At 40.6% G+C, this 11,388-nt stretch overlaps 1 protein-coding gene across 1 annotated transcript; it reads left to right on the top strand.

Moving 5' to 3' along the window:
- The first annotated feature begins 516 nt into the window (after positions 1-516).
- On the top strand, positions 517-8,590 carry LOC123498143 (protein O-linked-mannose beta-1,2-N-acetylglucosaminyltransferase 1-like). The gene is made up of 11 exons (XM_045245315.1): positions 517-639; positions 989-1,186; positions 1,693-1,906; positions 2,492-2,619; positions 2,947-3,017; positions 3,644-3,904; positions 4,386-4,581; positions 5,459-5,649; positions 6,369-6,546; positions 7,222-7,334; positions 8,143-8,590. Exons 1-11 carry the CDS (start codon positions 517-519, stop codon positions 8,303-8,305), a joined length of 1,836 nt encoding a protein of 611 aa, XP_045101250.1. The 3' UTR covers positions 8,306-8,590.
- The last annotated feature ends 2,798 nt before the right edge of the window (positions 8,591-11,388 follow it).

Raw genomic sequence — 11,388 nt, 5'->3', positions numbered from 1 at the left:
TACAAAAAGATTAATCAATTAATACAATGAAATAGACAGACATAACTAACGTGAAAGCTTTTTTTTGTCAAACTTTACCTGCCCATACTAACTCACCTCTCGTGTGGCGGCGCGAGGAGCGGACCCTTCCCTCAGGCCCATGCAGCTACCCCGCCTGCCCCACGGTGAGCACTTTGAGTACAGGGATGGATGATAAAAATGAAAGGAGAGACAAATGAATAGATGAAAAGTTAGCTGGAGAGATAGAAAGATAAATATAGATAGATAGATATTTGTTGACCAAAAATTGCAACGTTATACAATAAAGATCCCTGTTATGAAATTATATCAGAATTGAATTCTTAACACATAATGCAATGTAATACCACTGCTAGATCCTCTAACCTAATGTTAACTGTAAAGGAAGCACTGTATTCTTTAGATGCTCATGATGTTGACACTGATATCCAACCTGAATACTACCATTTTACGATGATTATAAATATTTTCACTCACATGATGACTAGTTTCTACAACATGTCAGCTCAAGGAGACACGTGTGGAAGTATCAGCACCACCACCACCAGCCTCAGCGTGCCTCTCCAGGTGGATGTGCACGTCAGCACTGAAAACGTGACTGTGCTGATCAACGGTGTGCAGGTGAGTGCAGTATTCCCGCCCGTGCTGCTTCCACTACCCTGAGAAAGTTAATGATGCCTCTGTTGTGCTTGTCCTCCTGTAATTCCTAAGTTATTCAAGTTTTAGGTTAGGTGAACAACATCACAACAGATTAAACATATAAAATTTGATGACAAGCAGAAAACGTCCAAGATTCCCGAAACAATGTACTGCAGTTTGCACACATTGTTATTTCTATGATTCATGCAGGACAGAACCATGTATGTACGAACCATCCTTTTGACACTTGATTTTCTATGTTTCATAAAGACACCTGAACAAATACCGGAGCGGACACAAGAGCTGTCACTTCCACTTGCATTCCTGCCAGGTCTACCACGTGGCTGGCGGCGCACGGCAGGGGAAGTCTCACTTTCAGCCTCACTCAGGCGTACATCTGCTGGTCACTGGGCCGCGCGGGGTCATGATGCAGCAGCGGTTCCTGACTTACCAGCCAGCAGAGCACGTTGACCTGGCCGCAGCCCTCGCCGCCATCCAGCCTCACCGTGTGGTGGTCCTTGCTGCCGTGGTGAGACGCTCTTGTGAATCTGGTATCTGATGAGAGGAACACTGCATCTAAACCTTCATGAACACCCTACAATCAATATGAAATAACATCTAAAGTCTAAACAAACAAAATTTGATACTAATCAGACAATTTAGAATTCGTAATAAACTAGGTATGCAAATTATTTATCTGAAAAAGTATATCCAGATAATATTGAACCACTACATTTATTTTACTTACAGACGGAATAGGAAAAATTAAATACTTCACTAATGGAGTTGTAGATGACTAGAATAGATTCAGTTTTCAGGTAGTTTGAGCCGAGTCAGAAAAGAAAAAAAAAAGTTTAAAAAATGTGCCTTAAATTCATGGACAGGAATAATCAAGGAATATACAGCTCTAGAATCCTTGGTAATAACAGTGGATATGAAGATGCATCTTTTACATTTCTACGTAAAGGCATATTGGTTTCTTGCAGTGTCCTTTATGTTATTACGTTCTTATCCTCCTATCTCTCTTACTTTCAGCCAGAATTTTCTTTGTTTTTGGGTCAAGCAGGAGCGAAGGCACTGGATTCCTTAGGGTTTCGATGGTGTTCGAGAATGGCGTGGGGCGAGCCCTGGGTGGGCGTGGCTGTCACGGGCAGGGGCATGGTGGCTGAGGCTGCGGCAACACTCCAGGTGGGGCTGACGTCACCAAAAAGCCTTCGCCTGAGCACCGTAACGCAGCTGGAGAGTCGAGGTGAGCAGGGCACATCTCTAGATCACTCAGCTGCACTTTCTTCTCTGGGGTGATATCAATGACTTCCTGACTGAAAGTACCAAGCGTGAAGCTAAACCTGCCGTGCCTGATGAAAAAGTGGTGGTACTCGAAGGATGCACGGCTCAGTAATGTTTCCCTGATGTAGGGGAAACTTTGCGGAAAATGAAGCAGGAGGAACTGAAGGACAAGGGGAAGAAATGGTTCATATCGTAAATGTGGATAATTCTGCTTGATATCCTTCACGCATTACCTGATACATAAATGGATACACTGACAGTAACTTTCTGAACTAACTTCCGTACTTTCTTCCATTGTTTCCCATCTTCGAATTCAACTATTATTTGTCTGATCTACTAGCGATGTCCTAACAGTGCCTAACAAGTGATATATTTTTAGTAGGTCATTAGACTCAAGATTTCATTCCTGAAATCATACACATGAGATCAATAATAATACTTAGACTTTTTTCAATCTCCCTTCCTTTTATCTTTTTTAGTAATTTATTTTAATTTGCAGCTTTTGAGTGTTAACGTCTTAGTTTTTTGCATTTGCTTCCTAATGCAGGTTCAGAGTGCAGCTGGTACCGTGAGTCGGGACGGGAGGTTCACGCCGCCTTCTGCAGACAGTACGAGGGTTACGGGGATCTGTGTGCCTGCCGCCGCCCCTTCACCCCGCACGTCAGGCACCAGCAGGTGGGTGAGACTCATAATTCCCCTTCATCACTACTCGTCCTGTAATACTAAACACATCATTCTCTTATGAGGACGTGTTTCACAGGTCAAATATTATTAGTTTTAGCTCTGGCAGATTTTTTCAAAAGACGATGCAGACTTTTTGTTGAATTGTTTTTAGAATGATGAATGCACCTTTGAATATTCCAGTAACTTGTTGAAATCCTTCAGCTAAGACATCGAAGGGCTTGTGAATATAATGCCTTCTCTTTATATCACTACGCCATGGGTTTCAATAATATGCCAGCTTTGAACATACATTTATATGTTTCTCCTCCTCTAAATCAGGCGCGGATGAGAATGAAGGAAGAGATTCCCGTCGTGGTGGTCACAGCCAACAAGCCTCGACATCTGTACCGGTGAGTGTTACTTGCTGCATTCAACACTTAACACCTCCATTATGAATAAAGGATGCTCTAAAGCATCCCAGAAACCCCGAGTATATCCCATTGCGAGATAAATTCGCCAGAACTTGAATCCATGTCAGGACTCTCACGACAGCATGTTTTTATCCAATACGTTACCTGCCAGGCTATTATAAGTCATTATTAGGACTCGAGTGATTTGGTGTCGGCTTTAATTGGCCTGCCACTACGAAAGTCATTCTCATAATCATTATAGATAGATAGAGCAACAGACTTGTACCGTGGTACAGTGGAACCATGCATGCTTTGGGGTCCGTGGGTCTCCAAGCGCACGGGTTCGAATCCTGTCCACGGTCCGAGTGTAGGTTGGGCTTCCTCACTCGAGGCAACGGTTTCCTAGCGGGTGGGCTTTGAGATAGGAGGTACCCTAAAAAGTATCCCCTTTAGCCCATAAATTCCCGTGAAAAGTCCAAACGGTATAAATAAAAAAAAAAAAAAGACCTGCTCGAAAAAAAATTCATGTTTTTTTTTTCTCTTAAGGTTAACGTAACATTATATAAGACAACAACAAAAAATAAAAGAAGGCAGTTATTAACCTTTCCTATCGTGTGGCCTTCCAGACTACTAAGGAATCTGTACACCATTGCGGGCGGTGGACAGACCGATATACTAGTGATGGTAGACGACGCCCACCAGGAAACACTGGCCCTGGCGGAGGTGATGGGCGTGAAAGCACTGTCTCATCGGCCTGAGGGCGTGCACAGCAATCGCACCAACGCTAACATTCGCTTCGGTCTGTACAGTGTGTTCCGGCACTTCCCCGCCGCGGATAAGGCCATCCTGCTGGAGGACGACCTGCTCCTCTCCCCGGACTTTCTCAGGTAAAACAAAATTGATAAAACATTCCACATGCTGGCGTACATGAACTGACACACACACACACCATCACATCTGGATAAACCTGGCTATATTTTTGGATTTCCTTCCTTTACTAATATTTGTTTTTTTTTTCTTCTTCTGGAACAGTACATTAAGTGGGCTTTTCCATATATTTTTTTTCTGTTTGCGTGTTGCTTGTTCAGTTCAATAGTTTTAATTCAATTTTTCAATAATTTCTCTTCTCATTCTTTAATTATTTCCTTTCTCTTATCTATTTGTTATATACTTCTAAAAAACTCATCAGCACACACACACACACACACACACACACACACACACACACACACACACACACACACACACACACACACACACACACACAGCAAAATAAGTAGCTTCATGCAAAGGCTACCATGCAACTTGTTCACATGACGTAGTAAAGCATCACTGCAAGCTTCTACTAACCTTGTATGAACGGGTCAGTTTCTTCCACCAGGCCGCGTGGGTGCTGGACAACGACCCCACTGTGTTCTGCGTCAACGCCTTCAACAGCAACAGCCTCCCCGACACGGCAGCCGACGCCTCGCAGCTGCTGAGGTCAGAGAGTTTCCCGATGTATGGGTGGATGGTGCGACGGAGCTACGCCAGGCAGGTCATCACTAACTGGATCCCTAATGGAGTAAGTAAGCTCTCTCTCTCTCTCTCTCTCTCTCTCTCTCTCTCTCTCTCTCTCTCTCTCTCTCTCTCTCTCTCTCTCTCTCTCTCTCTCTCTCTCTCTCTCTCTCTCTCTCTCTCTCTCTCTCTCTCTCTCTCTCATTCTTCTCTCTCTCCTCCACTTATTCTCATCATCATTCATTCATTTTTCACATCATTTGGTAAGAACTTAAGAAAACAAAGGAAGCTACAAGAATCCTCCAGGTCCACACATGACGTCTCCGCAATATACAACTATTTACCTACCTATTTCTACCTTTTTATCATCCACAAACTTTCAAATCTTCCTTCAAAACTCAATAATGACGATCAAAATATTGTCATTAATGATTTAATTTTACTTATCAAACATTCTCTGTAAATCCATTTTTTTATTTTCTTATCTTCTTTCAAATCTAACCTTCTCAAGCATGAACTCATTATTTTTGTTCCATCCTGTTTACTGATCCTGAGAAATTGACTTGCATCACTGTTTTCATTGATCTTATAAAACTCCATACAAGGAGCAGTGGTTTGAGAATACTGCCCTATGACATTCAGATCTTTTACTGCTACTGTATAAGCTACTGTCGCACTACAACCGGGTCCTGAGAATTTTACTTGCATGACCGTTATTATTGATTGTAAAACACTTTATATAAGCAGAAATGTTTGAGAATACTGCCCTATGACATTCGGATCTCTTACTACTACTTTACAAACTACTGTCGCACTACAACCAAGAATCTGGTACTGGTAGCTCATGTTATTTACTTTATATAAGGATCTAAAATGTTTGAGATTATTCCCCTATGACATTCAGATCTCTTGCTACAATTATACTAACTCCTGTCTCACTGTAGCCGGGAGACTGGGACTGGTGGCTCATGAAGGCGATGGCGCAGCGGGGACGGGACGTGGTGTCTCCCGAGGTGTCAAGGACCTTCCACGCTGGCAATGCAGGGAAACACGTGGACGGTTTCGAGCAACACCTTTACTACAGCAGGATTCTGACAGCATCCCGCCCCAACATCAGACTGCGGGACCTACCAGGGTGAGGAGAGTGGCGGTGAGATAAGCCTTGGCCCGCATTCAGAAACGCTTTTCTCTCTTATCACGATTATTCTGAAAAGACGCAGAGATGATTAGCGACATCTTCCAGAGTGTTTCTACTGTTAATAGTGTAGAAATCCTGTCAATGTGTCTCTAGAACCGTAAAAATACCTTAAAAACTCGTGTAGGATTAAATAAGGCCTTTTGAAATAGTAGAGGTGAAGCACAGCAGTGTTTGGGAATACGAACTGAAGGAAACGCGCGTGAGGGAAGGATGGCAGAGTGAGCGGCAACAGCTGATGTGTGTTTGAGAGAGGATAGGAAGACACAGCCTAAAGTGACAGCATAAAAACAAAATGTCAGTTGATGATAAGACACTAGAAAATAAGTTGTTCAATGTGATATGCAGCATTAACAGCACCGGAAGAAATGTAAGAAAATTTTACTATCGATAAGGAATGAAGCGAATTAAAAGGACATTTCAAATAGCAGTGAAAATAATAAGATGTGTGTGTGTGTGTGTGTGTGTGTGTGTGTGTGTGTGTGTGTGTGTGTGTGTGTGTGTGTGTGTGTGTGTGTGTGTGTGTGTTTCTCTCTCTCTCTCTCTCTCTCTCTCTCTCTCTCTCTCTCTCTCTCTCTCTCTCTCTCTCTCTCTCTCTCTCTCTCTCTCTGTGAGTATGTGTGAACTTTCAATTACATTCTTTTCTTCCTCCCTCACAGTGTTATCTTGGAGAACTACGTGAGGAACCTAACTGGTGAGATCCAGAGAGCGGAGGTGGTGACTCCTGACCCGAGGCTGAGAGACTTCCTGCCAAAGAGAAGACCTGGGCCGTTCGTCTCCTTCGTCAGGTCGGGCACGAGGAACGACGAATTCTTTAGCTTTCGAATGTTTTTAATGGTAAATTTAAACCCAGTCTGAAAAAAAACCAACACCACTTAATGAACAGTCAATAATAATGAAAACGGGTGAAATAATAGGTAAGTTTAAGCCAAGTCTGAAAAAAAAAACACTTAATGAACAGTCAATAATAATGAAAACGGGTGAAATAATAGAAAAATCAAAGAAACAGTCCTAACAAACAATGAGGAAAACAGATTCTAAATATGGACTCAGTATGGGTTCAGAAGGAAAGGAACTCACACGTGTAAATATAGAGTAAAAACACTTATAAACTAACGATACACATATACATGCATACTTTCAGAACAGTTGCTTCGAAATAGACAGAATGAAGATGAAAGTCCATGTAAAATAAAAAAAGTAAAACAATGTAAATACGAAAATATGACCGTTTTCTATCAATTCACGAGTAAATTTAAATAGTTTCATTTTTATTAAGTAAAATACCTTTCTCATTTCTCTACAGTTTAAGAATACCGTTCCTTCCTAATCTGTTCACAATATTATGCTCTTCTATTGTCTTGCTAATAATAACTTTTCTTACATTCTCTCTCTCTCTCTCTCTCTCTCTCTCTCTCTCTCTCTCTCTCTCTCTCTCTCTCTCTCTCTCTCTCTCTCTCTCAATACCATCACTCTTTTCCTCCGTGTTAAATGTCTCACACCTTCCTCCAGACGACGAGGACCTACTACTGGGACACTCGTGAGATCTTCAGGGGCGTCATGAGGCTGAAGGTGCAGGGTCGTTTGTTCTACATCGTGGGCTGTCCTCTGTCTGAGCTTTTCTGGTGAGTTGCGGAGTGTAAAGTGGACGAGGAAGAATGATTGCCCTGGTATAAACGCTCGCTCTATCACAATAATGCTACTGCCACTGTTGATGTTACTGCTTCAACAACACCTCACAGATACAGTGTTAGGTGACTGGAATAAACTTGGCAATTAGGTTTTTAATGTTAAATCAATTGGAAGCTTTATAATATTACATAGATTTATAGATATGGTTGATACATGGATACATATTATACCTAAGTTTTATACAGTAACTCCTGCCTCTCTACTTTATGTTCCTGTGATTTTTATTACATCTTAGTTATTCATTTATCCTAATAGACTCACTTCAGCCTCACTTATCATCGTAATATTGCATCTTTTTAGTATCTCCTACAGCTATATTCACGCTAACTGCTCTTCTGATCTTGTCAACTGCATGTTTCCCACTCTCCAGTGACCTCGTTGCACAAGACATTCTACTTTCACCACCCTAACACTCACCACCCAAACACTCCATCTCCTTTTAATCACCCTACCGCCACAGCCCCTTCAGCATTACTAGTACATCCCTCCCTCGGTCTCACTCCACACTACGCCACGCCTTACTTCCCTTTTTCCTACTTTTACAATCCATCACACCGTTCTTTTTCTGTCAGCAGCACCCGACCCCTTGCACCCTTCCTTCATTAACAACTGTTATAAAGCTCTTTTTAATTAGTGATACATTATCCCTTCCTCGCGCCCTCCCTCGCTGGCTGTCCCATTCACCAGCAGTTCCCTCACCGCTAATGTCCTCCACTTCCTTACATCCCTCCCTCTTTCCAGCCAACACAAGCCACGCGATGTTCCGGTAATAAGTCCAACGCGGGAGGTCATCAAGACGGTCTTAAGGATCAATAACAAGTACGAGCAGTCCCTTTACGAGTATGGCACAAGGGTGAGGAGTTACGAGACGCGGCTACTGAAGGAGGCGGACTTTGCTACGTGAGGGAAGTGAAGCTGCGACGAGTGATAGAGTGTGGTTTCCTTGCTGTGTTTGTATGAGTGTGCTGTGTGTGTGTGTGTGTGTGTGTGTGTGTGTGTGTGTGTGTGTGTGTGTATTCTGGTGTGATAAGGTTGTTGGTGTGGTAATGATGAATTGCTTTACGGATATATTTTGTAGTTTGTGAGTAAAGGTTTTGATTGTATTAACTACTCTCTCTCTCTCTCTCTCTCTCTCTCTCTCTCTCTCTCTCTCTCTCTCTCTCTCTCTCTCTCTCTCTCTCTCTCTCACCTGGATCGCTCAATTCAAACACTCACTGAAAGGATTAAAGGTTATGATTGATAACTAAATGAATAGAAACAATGGTCACTAACTCCTTCAGTACTGGAACGTATTTCTACCATGAGTTTTGTGTGCAATTAAGCGATTTTATTGACAACAGGAAGGAGCTACGAAGGTCAAAAGATTAAAATCCACAGTCTTCACTATCTTAATCCCCACATAAGTTTCTAAATCTGTGTAAAATCACCAAATAGTAAGCAGAATGAATATGATAAACACGTCGTAGCGCTGAAGGGGTTAAGTAGCCCATGCACAGTGTGACAATAAGACTTGAGCATGAGGCAGGCGTACAAATAAATAGACACATGGTGATGCAGAAAATACAAAAAGTGAAATAACGTACAGCTGATTAACCCTTCCAGTAGTGCGGTGTTATCTTAATTTAATTCGTTATACTTTTAAAGGATTCAGTCAAGTACAGTATGGTATTTCTCATCTCATTCAAAGAGTTAAAAGTCACTTCCAGTTATTATTGAAGTTGAATTATAAAGTGTTTTGCTATATTTTGTGTAATCCCTTCAGTACCATGAGGCGTTTCCATAGTCACTCTGCTTACTAATTGGTGATTTTATACAACTTCAGGAACGTAATCAGAATAGTTAAGACTCTGGCCATTAATCTTCTGGCATCCATAGACCCTTGGTAATGTTAATAAAATGGTCTAACCGTACACAAATCTCAAGGTAGAAATGTGACCCAGTATAGAAGCTGTTAACGACAGGTGGCATTCTGTAGTACTGAATGTGCTAAGTATATGTATTCAAAGGGAAAATAAACTATGTAATCTGCATTATGATCCTGAAACCCGGAACTTTTGAGCTGATAAAGACTTTCCCATAATCATCTACTATCATTAGAAACATGTTTACACAGTCTTTTACATAGAAATATGGCTTAAAAGGACAATATCAAATCACTTTTATTTATCTCTCTAAATATATATATATTTTTTGTGTATACATCCATACAAACGGTTTTTCATGTTGCTCTGATGCTGTCAATGGAGGCTCGGAGCGGTGAAATGGTTGATAATAGCATTTGCCATTTTGTCATTCCCTTCTGGTGACATTTTCTCGCTTCATATCTTTAGTAAAGCTTGAATTAGTATGTTTTTACGACTAAACAAAACTCGTTTCCCACAATGGAACAACAGAACAACGGCAGAACAGTAGAATAAACAATATAAACGAATACATTATACACACTGGCTACATAAAGTAAATGTGTTTGTGTATTCAGTCCAGTAATAATTGACGTCATTTCATTGAATAAATTCGAATTCATTCAACCCTTTGGAAATGAACAAAAACCTCTTCAATTCCAGTCCAGTTCCAATGCTCCTATTTTTTCTCCTATCAATTCCGGTTCAGTTCATGAATGACCTTATGCAGGCTATTCATAGCGCTATCCACTATCACCATTAAAACATTCCCATAACACTCTCACACATTCACAATAAATAAATTCTACAACCCGCTATCAGTTTACATATTTATTTCCTTTTCTACAAGACTCGAACTGTTAAGAAGGAGGATTATCAAAACGCAAAAAGATTCTAATTTGACAACTTTTTTGGATGGCCTTCTCCTTGATTATCATTTTCTGGAGAGTGGCATGTTAAGGGGACGTTACCTTTATTTCTTTTTTTTCAGCTCCTGTCCAGATAACAATAGATAACACATCATTACTACATCTCTACTTGGAGCAGTCAGGTGTGAATCTTGCACGATGGCGGTAGGTTTATAAGGAAGCCGCACCGGACCATCTCAACATCGCCACTCATTAGATTCAATTATTGTGCTTTCAGGCATTATTATTTCTTCACTAAACAATCCATCAGTCAGTCAATCAATCACTCATTCAAGTTCATATTATTTCTTGAAGCAGGCAAGTCACTTCTACCAATACTCCAGTGAATTTTATCAGGCATTATTATTATTTCACTAAATCAATCAGTCAATCAAACAGTCAATCAATCAGTCAGGTTCATATTTTTTCTTAAGCAGACAAGTTACGTCTAGCAATATTGCAGTGAATTCGTAACATTTCTATACAACAAAGATACACTGTTACGTAATTCTCAAGTTTAACAGCAATACCTCGTTCTTATTGCGGTTCATACTAGACAAAGGCGAGGCAAGGACGTCTTCTTGATCCTGGTGATAGTGTAATGATGATTCTGTAATATTAGTTGTTAGAAAAATAATAATTCGCGTCATTTTTACGCAAGAAAGATAAGTACAATGTTAAATTACTCTCAGTTTATACACCAGGACCTCATTCTTATTGAGGTTCATACTAAACAAAAGTAGAAACAATGACGTCTTCTTGATCCTGGTGATAGTGTAACGATGATTCTGTAATGTCAGTGGTCAGAAGAAAAATTAATATGCGTCATTTCTACACAACATAGGTAAGTACACTGTTAAGTTACTCTCCTTTTTTTACACCAAGACCTCATTCCTATTGCCTTAATACTAGACAAAGTTGAGCCAAGGACGTCTTCTTGATTCTGGTGATAGTGTAACGATGATTTTCTAGTATCACTAATTACAAAAAAAAAAAAAAAAAAATAATCAATACCTATCATTTCTACACAACAAAGGAACACTGTTAAGTTACTTTCCTTTCTTTCTATCAATATCCTATTCTTATTGAGGTTAATACGAGACAAAGCTGAGCCAAGGACGTCTTCTTGATCTTAGTGATAGTGTAACGATTTTGTAATATGAGTAGTTAGAACAAAA

The sequence above is a fragment of the Portunus trituberculatus genome, chromosome 47 (genome assembly GCF_017591435.1).
Source record: "Portunus trituberculatus isolate SZX2019 chromosome 47, ASM1759143v1, whole genome shotgun sequence".
In the NCBI taxonomy this organism is placed as follows: Eukaryota; Metazoa; Arthropoda; class Malacostraca; order Decapoda; family Portunidae; genus Portunus; species Portunus trituberculatus.
This window is presented reverse-complemented; position numbering and strand designations above follow the sequence as displayed.

Excerpts from the sequence above, each read along its gene's own strand:
- LOC123498143 (XM_045245315.1), top strand. The coding sequence starts at position 517 with ATGTCAGCTCAAGGAGACACGTGTGGAAGTATCAGCACCACCACCACC. Across the intron at positions 2,620-2,946 it reads CGCACGTCAGGCACCAGCAG|GCGCGGATGAGAATGAAGGA; the intron begins GTGGGTGAGACT and ends CCTCTAAATCAG. Across the intron at positions 3,905-4,385 it reads CTCTCCCCGGACTTTCTCAG|TTTCTTCCACCAGGCCGCGT; the intron begins GTAAAACAAAAT and ends TGAACGGGTCAG.